The sequence below is a fragment of the Panulirus ornatus genome, chromosome 32 (genome assembly GCF_036320965.1).
Source record: "Panulirus ornatus isolate Po-2019 chromosome 32, ASM3632096v1, whole genome shotgun sequence".
NCBI lineage: Eukaryota > Metazoa > Arthropoda > Malacostraca > Decapoda > Palinuridae > Panulirus > Panulirus ornatus.
In genome coordinates this window covers 14,440,563-14,455,807 of record NC_092255.1, presented here as the reverse complement: position 1 = coordinate 14,455,807, position 15,245 = coordinate 14,440,563, and the positions used below count along the sequence as shown (strand labels likewise).

The following is a 15,245-nucleotide window of genomic DNA, read 5'->3' as shown; positions in this document are numbered from 1 at the left end:
TGCTGCCAACCACCCACCTCCCCTTCATCCTTGCACGTTCATCATCTAACAGTCACTAACCTTTCTAACTACTAATAACTCTCGCCTTCTCTCCCCCCACCAACCTCCTCCACTAACTCTGCTCCTGCTGACTAACACACCCCCACACACACCCACACACACACACACACACGCACCCCAGCCCCCGAGCACCCCATCGCCAACGCCTCCCTTGGCCGTGCCGGAGTCGACGTCGACGGACTTCGAGAAACACGAGGACGACGACCAAGGTCAGTTGAGGGAGCGGGAGCCCTTCTTGTCGGAGGAGCGAAGGAGGAACGAGAGGAGGAAAGAGGACAAGGGAGAGGAAGACGAAGGTGGTGATGATGTGAGGGAAAAGACCACAGGTGGTGCCTGCTGTTGTTCTGTGAGTTATTACGTCTTGTCATCCTCCTCTGTGAACGCTGATCTTCCTTTTCTTTTCTTTTTCTTTTTCTTTTCTTTTTTTTACCACTTAGTAAGAGATGTGTCTTGAGGACCAGACTGGGAGGAAAGATTCCCTGTTTAATCCTGGTCGTTTAGTAGTTTGTTGTCTGTGTGTCTGTGTGTGTGTGTGTGTGTGTGTGTGTGTGTGTGTGTGTGTGTGTGTGTGTGTGTGTGTGTGTGTGTTAGGTCTTCCTGGATATTATATAGGTGTCGTGTGTGTGTGTGTGTTAGGTCTTCCTGGATATTATATAGGTGTCGTGTGTGTGTGTGTGTGTGTGTGTGTGTGGTGTGTGTGTGTGTGTTAGGTCTTCCTGGATATTATATAGGTGTCGTGTGTGTGTGTGTGTGTGTGTGTGTGTGTGTGTTAGGTCTTCCTGGATATTATATAGGTGTCGTGTGTGTGTGTGTGTGTTGTCACTAACTAACCTGGGAGCGCACCAGGTACCTGAGGTACCTGTCGACAGGTCACTAACTAACCTGGGAGCGCACCAGGTACCTGAGGTACCTGTCGACAGGTCACTAACTAACCTGGGAGCGCACCAGGTACCTGAGGTACCTGTCGACAGGTCACTAACTAACCTGGGAGCGCACCAGGTACCTGAGGTACCTGTCGACAGGTCACTAACTAACCTGGGAGCGCACCAGGTACCTGAGGTACCTGTCGACAGGTCACTAACTAACCTGGGAGCGCACCAGGTACCTGAGGTACCTGTCGACAGGTCACTAACTAACCTGGGAGCGCACCAGGTACCTGAGGTACCTGTCGACAGGTCACTAACTAACCTGGGAGCGCACCAGGTACCTGAGGTACCTGTCGACAGGTCACAACACATCAGGTACCTGAGGTACCTGTCGACAGGTCACTAACTAACCTGGGAGCGCACCAGGTACCTGAGGTACCTGTCGACAGGTCACTAACTAACCTGGGAGCGCACCAGGTACCTGAGGTACCTGTCGACAGGTCACTAACTAACCTGGGAGCGCACCAGGTACCTGAGGTACCTGTCGACAGGTCACTAACTAACCTGGGAGCGCACCAGGTACCTGAGGTACCTGTCGACAGGTCACAACACATCAGGTACCTGAGGTACCTGTCGACAGGTCACTAACTAACCTGGGAGCGCACCAGGTACCTGAGGTACCTGTCGACAGGTCACTAACTAACCTGGGAGCGCACCAGGTACCTGAGGTACCTGTCGACAGGTCACTAACTAACCTGGGAGCGCACCAGGTACCTGAGGTACCTGTCGACAGGTCACAACACATCAGGTACCTGAGGTACCTGTCGACAGGTCACTAACTAACCTGGGAGCGCACCAGGTACCTGAGGTACCTGTCGACAGGTCACTAACTAACCTGGGAGCGCACCAGGTACCTGAGGTACCTGTCGACAGGTCACAACACACCAGGTACCTGAGGTACCTGTCGACAGGTCACTAACTAACCTGGGAGCGCACCAGGTACCTGAGGTACCTGTCGACAGGTCACTAACTAACCTGGGAGCGCACCAGGTACCTGAGGTACCTGTCGACAGGTCACTAACTAACCTGGGAGCGCACCAGGTACCTGAGGTACCTGTCGACAGGTCACTAACTAACCTGGGAGCGCACCAGGTACCTGAGGTACCTGTCGACAGGTCACTAACTAACCTGGGAGCGCACCAGGTACCTGAGGTACCTGTCGACAGGTCACAACACATCAGGTACCTGAGGTACCTGTCGACAGGTCACTAACTAACCTGGGAGCGCACCAGGTACCTGAGGTACCTGTCGACAGGTCACTAACTAACCTGGGAGCGCACCAGGTACCTGAGGTACCTGTCGACAGGTCACTAACTAACCTGGGAGCGCACCAGGTACCTGAGGTACCTGTCGACAGGTCACTAACTAACCTGGGAGCGCACCAGGTACCTGAGGTACCTGTCGACAGGTCACTAACTAACCTGGGAGCGCACCAGGTACCTGAGGTACCTGTCGACAGGTCACTAACTAACCTGGGAGCGCACCAGGTACCTGAGGTACCTGTCGACAGGTCACTAACTAACCTGGGAGCGCACCAGGTACCTGAGGTACCTGTCGACAGGTCACTAACTAACCTGGGAGCGCACCAGGTACCTGAGGTACCTGTCGACAGGTCACTAACTAACCTGGGAGCGCACCAGGTACCTGAGGTACCTGTCGACAGGTCACTAACTAACCTGGGAGCGCACCAGGTACCTGAGGTACCTGTCGACAGGTCACTAACTAACCTGGGAGCGCACCAGGTACCTGAGGTACCTGTCGACAGGTCACTAACTAACCTGGGAGCGCACCAGGTACCTGAGGTACCTGTCGACAGGTCACTAACTAACCTGGGAGCGCACCAGGTACCTGAGGTACCTGTCGACAGGTCACTAACTAACCTGGGAGCGCACCAGGTACCTGAGGTACCTGTCGACAGGTCACAACACATCAGGTACCTGAGGTACCTGTCGACAGGTCACTAACTAACCTGGGAGCGCACCAGGTACCTGAGGTACCTGTCGACAGGTCACTAACTAACCTGGGAGCGCACCAGGTACCTGAGGTACCTGTCGACAGGTCACTAACTAACCTGGGAGCGCACCAGGTACCTGAGGTACCTGTCGACAGGTCACTAACTAACCTGGGAGCGCACCAGGTACCTGAGGTACCTGTCGACAGGTCACTAACTAACCTGGGAGCGCACCAGGTACCTGAGGTACCTGTCGACAGGTCACTAACTAACCTGGGAGCGCACCAGGTACCTGAGGTACCTGTCGACAGGTCACTAACTAACCTGGGAGCGCACCAGGTACCTGAGGTACCTGTCGACAGGTCACTAACTAACCTGGGAGCGCACCAGGTACCTGAGGTACCTGTCGACAGGTCACTAACTAACCTGGGAGCGCACCAGGTACCTGAGGTACCTGTCGACAGGTCACAACACATCAGGTACCTGAGGTACCTGTCGACAGGTCACTAACTAACCTGGGAGCGCACCAGGTACCTGAGGTACCTGTCGACAGGTCACTAACTAACCTGGGAGCGCACCAGGTACCTGAGGTACCTGTCGACAGGTCACTAACTAACCTGGGAGCGCACCAGGTACCTGAGGTACCTGTCGACAGGTCACTAACTAACCTGGGAGCGCACCAGGTACCTGAGGTACCTGTCGACAGGTCACTAACTAACCTGGGAGCGCACCAGGTACCTGAGGTACCTGTCGACAGGTCACTAACTAACCTGGGAGCGCACCAGGTACCTGAGGTACCTGTCGACAGGTCACAACACATCAGGTACCTGAGGTACCTGTCGACAGGTCACTAACTAACCTGGGAGCGCACCAGGTACCTGAGGTACCTGTCGACAGGTCACTAACTAACCTGGGAGCGCACCAGGTACCTGAGGTACCTGTCGACAGGTCACTAACTAACCTGGGAGCGCACCAGGTACCTGAGGTACCTGTCGACAGGTCACTAACTAACCTGGGAGCGCACCAGGTACCTGAGGTACCTGTCGACAGGTCACTAACTAACCTGGGAGCGCACCAGGTACCTGAGGTACCTGTCGACAGGTCACTAACTAACCTGGGAGCGCACCAGGTACCTGAGGTACCTGTCGACAGGTCACTAACTAACCTGGGAGCGCACCAGGTACCTGAGGTACCTGTCGACAGGTCACTAACTAACCTGGGAGCGCACCAGGTACCTGAGGTACCTGTCGACAGGTCACTAACTAACCTGGGAGCGCACCAGGTACCTGAGGTACCTGTCGACAGGTCACTAACTAACCTGGGAGCGCACCAGGTACCTGAGGTACCTGTCGACAGGTCACTAACTAACCTGGGAGCGCACCAGGTACCTGAGGTACCTGTCGACAGGTCACTAACTAACCTGGGAGCGCACCAGGTACCTGAGGTACCTGTCGACAGGTCACTAACTAACCTGGGAGCGCACCAGGTACCTGAGGTACCTGTCGACAGGTCACTAACTAACCTGGGAGCGCACCAGGTACCTGAGGTACCTGTCGACAGGTCACTAACTAACCTGGGAGCGCACCAGGTACCTGAGGTACCTGTCGACAGGTCACAACACATCAGGTACCTGAGGTACCTGTCGACAGGTCACTAACTAACCTGGGAGCGCACCAGGTACCTGAGGTACCTGTCGACAGGTCACTAACTAACCTGGGAGCGCACCAGGTACCTGAGGTACCTGTCGACAGGTCACTAACTGACCTGGGAGCTCACCAGGTACCTGAGGTACCTGTCGACAGGTCATAACACATCAGGTACCTGAGGTAACTGTCGACAGTCACAGTGATGACCTGGGAGCACACCAGTTACCTGATGTACCTGTCGACAGGTCACTAACTAACCTGGGAGCGCACCAGGTACCTGAGGTACCTGTCGACAGGTCACAACACATCAGGTACCTGAGATAAATGTCGACAGGTCACAGCACATCAGATAACAAGTACCTGTCAACAGGTTACAGCACATCAAGTATACCTGAAGCACTTATCCACAGGTCACAGGTCTAACCTGGAGGCATATCAGGTACCTGTCAACATGTTATACAGTTCTCTTAGTGAAAATAGGCCTTGTATTTTTTTTTTCTTTTTTTAGGCTCCTGTTCATTATATTTTTCCCTTTTTCTTCTTATTTCCATCCTAACCTAACCTAACCATCTAAGTTAAACGTAGCTTTACCTACCATAGCCACCTGCTATCCTTCATATCTAACCACTCCCACCCAAACCTAACTTAACCCTACCAAGCCTAGCTTAAACACTTAATCTAAATACCTCGTAAACCTTGAATTTAACAACCTGGTCTAACCAAATCTACCCCACCAACCTGATGTTATCAAACCTGATATAGATGTAGCTACCAAGCCTAACATTATATATATATATATATATATATATATATATATATATATATATATATATATATATATATATAATGCAGAGAGCCTCCATATAAAGCAAGAGTATGTGTGTTCGCCATTCTGATCAATGTGATTGGTTAAAATTGTTATGCTTTTAGGCTTTTGATATCCATGGTTATTCTCTTAAAGATTTGTCTAATGTCCCTTTCAGGTATGTCTTTCATTTATCTTTATTTCAGATAGGTCTAAGGACCGTGACTATTCGTGTTATGATTTGAAATGCTTTTAGAAGTGACTGGGTTGCTCGCGACTTCCAGGTAAAGAAAACTATGCAAGTTTACCGTGAAATTGAATTGTCAGTCATATTTTTCCTCGTTGCATTGTTGTCTAATGGCCAGTTTCTTGAAAATCCTTGACGAATTTGTATGTATATTATCCTAAAAAGACGTTTCACAAAACGTTTACTTTAAGAAAATAAGAATTATTAGAACCGGATTCTTTTCCATTATTTTTTTTTTTTTTTTTTTTAAATGAACACGATCTACTTCCATACATATTCAAACTCCATTTGTTCCACCCTCTCCTCTGGTCGGCACAACAGCTTCCCAAACTTTTGATACGTCAATAGTCTGGCTTTATACATGTAGGGCGGGAAATGGGTTGCTTTTAAGGCTTGGGGAGGGAATGGAACAAGGATGGGACGTGGACCAGGGCAAAGGACTTGGGTGTGGACAAGGGATTGGGAGTGTGGACAGGGGACGAAAAGGACTAGGGTGTTCACGTTAGGGGGACTGGAATATGGACAGGGGGGGAGGAATAGGCGACTTGAGCGTGGACGGTAGGGACGGAGAATGGGATAGGAGCGACCGGTTGGGGTAAGGGGGTGTTCCATCCCTCGCCCACTTCACCAGTGAAAAAAAATCACGCTGGTCGTCTCTTAAATTTTTTATTTAAGACACCCATTAGAATCATTAATTTATCCGTGGATTGCGTGACGACCCGTGGGATATTTCGGTACTGGAAAACATTAGGGGGGAAAAGAAAAAATGTTAATCAAAGCTGAAATATGAGGATAAATAAATTGTTAGCGTCAGGCGAAAACAGAACCGCCTTCATATATAATCATGTCAAGAGGAATTCGTTTTCTGTGTCATGTACATTGAAAAAAAAATAATAATTCGTTTTCTGTGTGTCATGTACATTATTAAAAAAAACATGAAAATTGATGGTCGTTATAAAGATAATAATGAAGTGCTGTAGATTATTACTCGAGAGAATTTATTATTCACTTAGGACATTGTTAGCGAAGATGTAATTACTGGCATGATACCCAAACTCCTGTAAGGGGAGACTCTTGCAAATTGGTGTCCTTGGTTCGAGGTTAACACACACACACACACACACTTTGCTGTGGAGATCTATTTCTTCTTTATGACAGTTTTTGTTATCAGTTCCTCAGTGTTCGGTTATAATATGAAAAAAAGAATTTTATGTAGTTCAACATTATTAACCATTTATTGATTTTATGTTCTATTTATGTATTCTCTTGAACACTGTAGATTATTTACCTTAAGCTTTATATTCTTGTTATATTATTTATTCTTGTTACATTATTAATTTGCCGTACAGGAGTGCTTAATCTTGTCTTATCAAACTCTCTTAATATCGGTGAACCAGGCGATTCAACTCGTTTTCTTTTTCCTCCTGTTTGTGTACATCACATATCGCATTAGTCAATAAGAAATGTGCCAACGAGCGAGAGGACGATAGATACTTCGTCGGACAGATGCCTTATAGAGGAATATAAACACCAAGATGGTTAATATAAACACAAAGATGGTTGCTGGTAGATCTTCAGTTATTACATAGAAAATAAGATTCTTACGTAAATTTATTATTTTTGCGATAGCTTTTAAGATTTTAGCATACCTTAAGTAAATGTAATTCTCATGTATAAAAGATATATTTATTTGCAGCCGATTAAATGTCTTTATTAATTATATAAGTTCTTACAACAGTTAAACTTAGAATACGATCTACATGCGATTTCTGACTTGACGATCATTCAGAAGTAGATAGTCAACAAGGCTATTACATACCCGTCTGTACAAGTGATTAGATAAAGTACTTACAATGATTTTAAACAGCCTATAGCATTCGAGAACCATTAAATCCAATAACGCACTAGGCATGTCCTATAATTTTTCTGGGACGAGTTTATGAACCTGTAAATTCTTAAATTAAACGATCGAACCCAATAACGTATTTAGTTCTAACCAAGAACGCCAGTACATTATTATTATTATTATTATTATTATTATTATTATTATTATTATTATTATAATTATTAATATTTTAACAATAGAATGGTACGAATCCCAGCCATTCAACAGTAAGTAACTGTTAAGATTAACATTGCACATATTTCTTCTCTGTCCATCCACTTGCAGACGACACTAGGACCAGTGGCCAGTACAAGGTAGAGAACTAGTCAGTCGTTGGTCTGCTGTGGTTTAGGCCCTCTGACTTCCGGAGTCGTTAGAGGCCGTTACCATCAAACTATGACACTTTTCGCATCTGTGAATATTGACAGTTATTGATGGTTGAGTTTTGAGAGAGAGAGAGAGAGAGATCATTTGGATACCGTTTCTCTTTTGTTCTCAGGGCATTTCAAATTTACCATCAGAATCCCCCCCAGACACTCATATTAACCCTTCCTGTACGATGTTAACTGGCCTGGGTATTCCATAAGGTTCATCATCAATAGGCTGCTATACCATATTATGTTCTCTTGAAACGTTTGAATTTTCGTTGCTAGGAGAGTTGGTAAGGGGGAAATTTCATTTGAATTCAGTACTGGAAGGAGTCTTGCTGAAGTCAGATATATCATTAGTTCGTAAGTGTTCGATCAATTTTTTTTGTTTTTTAGGGAAAAATTAGATTGAAAAACATCGTAAATATTACTAAATTATTGGAGGTTTGTGACTGGTAAGAGAGCATAAATGTTTATAGCATGGATTAAAGTGGGTAGTGATGGTGGATCAAATTGCTTCGTGGTTACAAATTACATTGGGTAATTATCGTAGATCAGAAGGGGTCATTAGCATTACTCCTTTGATAAAGAACATTGATGTGTATTCTTGAAAGACATGGCATCCTGTAGAATTTCTGTAGGGAAATGATAACATAAATTCTGTCATATAAACGTCTCATCTACAGTTAAGCCTTAGCGAAATTTACCATTATAAATGTTCGTTTTTTTCTAAAATCGTATTATGTTCTTAAAAGTGTTCCATATATATATATATATATATATATATATATATATATATATATATATATATATATATATATATATATGGAAAGAATCACAGTCGAGCGCGTGATCAAGTATATTCCTATGAGTCTAAGGGGAAATGAAACAATAAGTTACCAAGTGCAATCTCGTATAATAATCACATCATCAGGGAAGACACAAGAAAGGAATATAAGTCACTTGTTATAGAACGAAGAGACGTAGCTAGGACGCTATTTAACAAAGTACACACTTCCATAGAAGTTTATATATATGTTCGTAGTTCTCATGTGTTTAATATTCCGCACATATTTGTAGCCAACCTTTTGAATTCTTCCCCGTTCATCGTGTTTCACTTACCTACAAGAACAACTGAAGATAAGAGGTGGGCTGTTGAGAAACAAGGGTTATTTTTACTGCTATGCGAATCTCTGACCTTAAACATTGTCAATGAAGAAAACGGAAGATCATGTGACGGGAAACTTAGCTAATCCTTTTTTAAGACCAAGGTGCCCGGATGGATCGGTCAACAATACTGTGAGGCAGATGGTCATTAGGGAGGTGTGTCAGCTCCTAATGGTCGTCACTTGATCCAGTGATGTACCCCCACCACCAGCTTCGCCATCACATATCCAACTTTAGGCACAGAATTTTTTCTCTCTTACAGAAAAAAAAAAAAAAATTCTTTTTTTTTAGAACTTTCTTCTCGTTAAGGGAAAGGGTTTGAAGAGGGAATTGTTTTATTCCTTGCTAGGGGGAAGGTTCTCTGATGGAGTTTCCTGCTGGAAGTGGGGGGGAAATTTGATGTAACGAAAGAAATACTTTAGTGGAAAGAAGGAAAAGGAGGAATTTCCCTGTCATAGGTATGCCTTGCAATGCGACCAGTGTCTCCCGCCTGGTCAGAGAAGACAAGAAATACTGAGTCTGGTTAAGATACCTAGTTGGATGACCACCACCTTGGGGAACGCCAGATGTTGCTGGTACACGCGGTGAGCACTACGCGCTGGCCTCTCCCCCCCCCCCCCCCCCCCTCCCCCCCCCCCCCCCCCATTCGAAAAATATATCACGTCATGAATGTAAGTGTACATTCTCTCTCTCTCTCTCTCTCTCTCTCTCTCTCTCTCTCTCTCTCTCTCTCTCTCTCTCTCTCTCTCTCTCTCTCTCTCTCTATCTATCTATCTATCTATCTATCTATCTATCGGTCTCTATCTATCTATCTTTCAATCTTATCTGTTCATGACAATCGGGTCTCTCTCTCTCTCTCTCTCTCTCTCTCTCTCTCTCTCTCTCTCTCTCTCTCTCTCTCTCTCTCTCTCTCTCTCTCTCTCTCTCTCTCTCTCTCTATCTATCTATCTATCTATCTATCTATCTATCTATCGGTCTCTATCTATCTTTCAATCTTATCTGTTCATGACAATCGGGTCTCTCTCTCTCTCTCTCTCTCTCTCTCTCTCTCTCTCTCTCTCTCTCTCTCTCTCTCTCTCTCTATCTATCTATCTATCTATCTATCTATCCGTCTGTTCATGACAGTCGGGATGTTACTTCGGCGTCCTTTCATTCCACTCAGCGTCCCTCCCCCTCCCCTCTATGAAGATCCTTTGACACTCCCACCCCCTTCCCCACCTACGCCCTTTCCCCCAATCCCTCCCCTCTCCCATTTCTCCCACGTAGAGAGGTGGTGGGGAGAGAGAGGTGGGGGGAGGGGCGCATATTCTTTTCAAAGAAGCGTTGGCTCATCAGCAGGCTCACTGTGTGAGAGCACTTCAGGGGCGTCTTGATCACGTAGAGGGAGTTGTCATGGTGCCTTTTTGTATGGGTTTTATTTCAGGTCTGGGCTAGTACCATTTGGTCTGGGTTGTGTGGGCTGGTACCATTTGGTCTAGGGTGTGTGGTTGGTACCATTTGGTCTGGGTTGGGTTGTGTGGTTGGTACCATTTGGTTTGTGTTGGGTTGTGTGTTTGGTACCATTTGGTCTGGGTTGGGTTGTGTGGCTGGTACCATTTGGTCTGGGTTGTGTAGTTGGTACCATTTGGTCTGGGTTGGGTTGTGTTGTTGGTACCATTTGGTCTGGGTTGGGTTGTGTGGTTGGTACCATTTGATTTGGGTTGGGTTGTGTGGTTGGTACCATTTGGTCTGGGTTGTGTAGTTGGTACCATTTGGTTTGGGTTGGGTTGTGTGGTTGGTACCATTTGGTCTGGGTTGTGTGGTTGGTACCATTTGGTTTAGGTTGGGTTGTGTGGCTGGTACCATTTGGTCTTGGTTGGGTTGTGTGGCTGGTACCATTTGATCTGGGTTGTGGAGTTGGTACCATTTGATCTGGGTTGAGTTAAGTTGTTGGTACCATTGCTATAGACAGATAACCACCATAGCATCTCTTCATCACTCCACTCTTTCTCATCTGTCACTTTACCACTCCATATATTCCTCCACTTCAGTAACCTACCATCACCACCTCTTTTTTCATTTATCTGTATCTTTAAAGATTTTTCCATTTTCGGTTACGACTTGAGTTTAAAGGCTTTTATCCTGGCATTAGACAGGCATAAGACCAAATAACCAATAAACTTAAAAATCTTCTTAGATATTCGAGATATTCTCTTAAAATCTAGCGATAACAATCTCCCTTTTATATATAATTTGAAGGCTCTTTCTTCATTTCATCTTCTCTTACGAAGACATTGTTAAATGGGATTAGTGCAAAGCATAAAAAAATAACAAAACTGGCATATAGGTAAATATAGATAATGACCAATTCACTCGGATCAATTAGCATAGCTCCTTAAAACTCCTGTGAGGATAAGTATGTGAACTTTTCGACACAAAGAGAAGTTATTTTTTCTATGTTAACCCATTTTACAAGTGATTTCGTCTTTCGTTAATATGGTATCTAATATTTGACACCATTTTGGTGAATGTTTATACCCTTACAGTCGCTTGTATGTGTGAACTGTCTGTTATAATATTTCTCTCTCGTGTCTCCCCGGATGATGTGATTATCACACGAAAGTGCACTTGGGAACTTCATCGTGTCTCAGTTTTTTCCCTCCGTGGACACTCTCTCTCTCTCTCTTCTCTCTCTCTCTCTCTCTCTCTCTCTCTCTCTCTCTCTCTCTCTCTCTCTCTCTCTCTCTGATTTACCTCAAGCGCTGGTCTTCTTGCAGTCGTGGAAGAGGAAGGTGAGCGAGTGGTGCAGCTCCCTCTGCAGGAGGAAGAAGGCGCCGGAGCCCCCAACGCCCGAGTCTGAGGAAGAGGAGGACCTGGTCATCGACGACAACTTCAACCTACCCATCACCCTGGCGCTCCTGATCCTGCTCCTCTACATCATGTGTGGCTGCTTCATCTACACCATGTGAGTACCTGCGGTGTTGGTTACGCCAGTGCCATCTAGCTTACATTGGCTGTACCATAGTAGTTCTGTCACTCTACCGTTACACTACCTCTGTCACTGTACCGTATACTGGCTCTACCACTGCACCATACACTGGCTGTCACCACTGTACACTAGCTCTCTCACTCTACCGTTACACTAGCTCTGTCACTGTACCGTACACTGGCTGTGTTACTGTACCGTACACTCCCTGTGTCACTGTACCATACACTAGCTCTGTCATTGTACCGTATACTGGCTCTACCACTGTACCATACACTAGCACCATACACTAGTTCTGTTACTGTACCATACACTAGCTCTGTCACTGTACCATACACTAGTTCTGTCACTGTACCATACACTAGCTCTGCCACTGCACCATACACAAGCTATGTCACTGTACTATACACTAGCTCTGTCACTGTATCTTACATTGGCTCTACCAGTGTACATTATCGTAAAGCTACCACTGTTCATCACAACAGTTGCACTACAAGATCTTCCATTTATCTACAGTGCAAATAAGAAATGATAATTTTCCCACGTTCTATGGGTAGCAAATTTTCCAAGTGATTTCTTCAAAACTCAGAAAAGTTCAGTTAGTTAAATCCATTAAGTTTAGAGAAGTTTATCCATCAGATTGAATATATATATATATATATATATATATATATATATATATATATATATATATATATATATATATATATGTTAGAATCAGGACATTTTCGTGATATCTATTCATATGTAAAATTCCTGTTGAAAATATGTTGCTAAAGTAAATGTATCAAACTACAGTAATAGAATACATTTGAATGGATATGCAAGAAATTAAGAACCAAACTTGATTATTCGTATTGAACTATGACCACAATTAAATAAACGCGTAAAAATGAATTATCAAATTTTACCCACAGAAAAAAAAAAAAAACGAAGTGTTTATATATAGTTTGAAATTAGGTGTAAACATGTGATTAAGTTGATAAAATACAGTAGCTTAGAATAAGTATGTTAATGAATGAGGTTAAATTATAAAGAAACTTGTTATTTAATGGCAATTATGTATCATTATTTTCAATAACCCAACTGAGACTTAAATAAGAACATGCATTCATATAATTGTAAATTAACTCGTTCTCATACGGGAGCGTTTGCTCTGATTCATAATATAATTCATTCGTACATTCCTGCATTCATTCATGAGTCCTGGCCTTCATTCATGACCAGCCCCTTCAATCACTCACAAACTCTTGTTGTCATTACACAGTTACCCACTTCAGACATAAATACCAACTGTCTTGTCTCATTTCAGTGCTATTATTAAGATGTCTGTTTTAAATGACCATCATGGCTTTTCAGCCCCTCACTTCTAGCGTAATGTTCCACATCAGCTCTCAGTCATAAGCGTTATTTTAAACGTACTTCAGTCATGTTCAATTCGTTAATCCCTTACTCGTACATTTTCTTTTCCCCTGGAGTACATTCAATTGTTCTTTGATATGAACTTTCTAACACAGGCATGTTAAAACCCTCTTATCTCCAATCATTACCGCATCATCTATATCCAACATTGTTTTTAATGTTCGTATATTTCGCCTCGATTAAGCAACCATTTACCAGTAACAACAGCGGTCATGATATAATATTTTGTGTCATATATTATTTTTTTTAAGGAGGACTAATGTAGACTTTATTTGCAGGTGGAAAAAAATTGGACGTATATTTTTTTTTGGGGGGACTAATGTAAACTTTATTTGCAGGTGGGAAAATTGAACGTATATTTTTTTTTGGGGGGGACTGATGTAGACTTTATTTGCAGGTGGGAAAATTGGACGTATTTCGAGGCCTTTTACTTCATCTTCATCTCAATGACGACGATAGGCTTTGGCGACTACGTTCCCAAGGTAATGACATTCATTAGGGCGTTGCTCCCCCGTCCCGTAGGCGTAACCTTAGACCTTATGGATGCCCGGGTTCTGGGTGAGGGCGGGGTGGTGCTGGTGGATGACGTCCGTAAGGGCGGCGACCCTGTGTCTTCCTGATTTAGGGGTGGACCTTGCGGACATGTGAGCCACGCTCACTGGTGTCAGTGGCTGGGGTGAGGGAGGTGATGAGAGTGTGTGTGCCAGTTGACCCACCTGACATTTTGGCCATAATATTTTTTGCGTTTACTGTAAAATTTATGTAAGTATACAGTCTGAAGTATATATATATATATATATATATATATATATATATATATATATATATATATATATATATATATATATATATGACGCCGAATATGGATAAAGGCAAGTAGGTATGAATATGTACATGTATATGTATGTATATGTCTGTGTATATGTATATATGCTGATATGTATACGTACGTGTATGTGTGTTTATCCTCTAATACTACTATAAGTAGGAAGGCTTTACTGTAGAAGCCAATACGACGAGATGGTCGTGCCTCCCATGACCCAACCCTTTAGACAGGCCGGGATGGAATGAACCAGGTAAGGGCCATTGGATGCCACCCAGATGGGTGAGTGACTTGGCCCAGATTGGCTGGCCATCGCTGCTTCACACATGGGTAGTGAACGAAGCAAGGCATGAACCTGTTGCCAGACGGAGGAGGAATGGATGAAGTCATACGTACACCACTGCTGAAGTTTGGATGAAGTCATACGTACACCACTGCTGAAGTTTGGATGAAGACATACGTACACCACTGCTGAAGTGTGGATGAAGTCATACGTACACCACTGCTGAAGTTTGGATGAAGTCATACGTACACCACTGCTGAAGTTTGGATGAAATCATACGTACACCACTGCTGAAGTTTGGATGAAGTCATACGTACATCACTGCTGAAGTTTGGATGAAGTCATACGTACATCACTGCTGTAGTTTGGATGAAGTCATACGTACACCACTGCTGAAGTTTGGATGAAGTCATACGTACACCACTGCTGAAGTTTGGATGAAGTCATACGTACACCACTGCTGAAATTTGGATGAAGACATACGTACACCACTGCTGAAGTTTGGATGAAGTCATACGTACACCACTGCTGAAGTTTGGATGAAGTCATACGTACACCACTGCTGAAGTTTGTATGAAGTCATACGTACACCACTGCTGAAGTTTGGATGAAGTCATACGTACACCACTGCTGAAGTTTGGATGAAGTCATACGTACACCACTGCTGAAGTTTGGATGAAGACATACGTACACCACT

General features: G+C 44.3%; 1 protein-coding gene across 5 annotated transcripts in view; it reads left to right on the top strand.

Annotated features, from left to right (window-relative positions):
- LOC139759059 (TWiK family of potassium channels protein 18-like) overlaps positions 1 to 15,245 on the top strand; it is a 209,150-nt gene that overhangs the window by 179,120 nt on the left and 14,785 nt on the right. For 4 of the 5 annotated variants that reach the window (XR_011714990.1, XM_071680979.1, XM_071680980.1 and 1 more), the window contains 3 exons: positions 182 to 406; positions 11,812 to 11,999; positions 13,840 to 13,924. Coding sequence is in view for 4 of the 5 variants with exons in the window: in XM_071680979.1 (XP_071537080.1) it covers positions 182 to 406; positions 11,812 to 11,999; positions 13,840 to 13,924 (498 nt within the window). In the remaining variant the exon portion in view is untranslated. The remainder of the gene's footprint in view (positions 1 to 181; positions 407 to 11,811; positions 12,000 to 13,839; positions 13,925 to 15,245) is intronic. The other variant, XM_071680983.1, reaches the window with a different exon arrangement.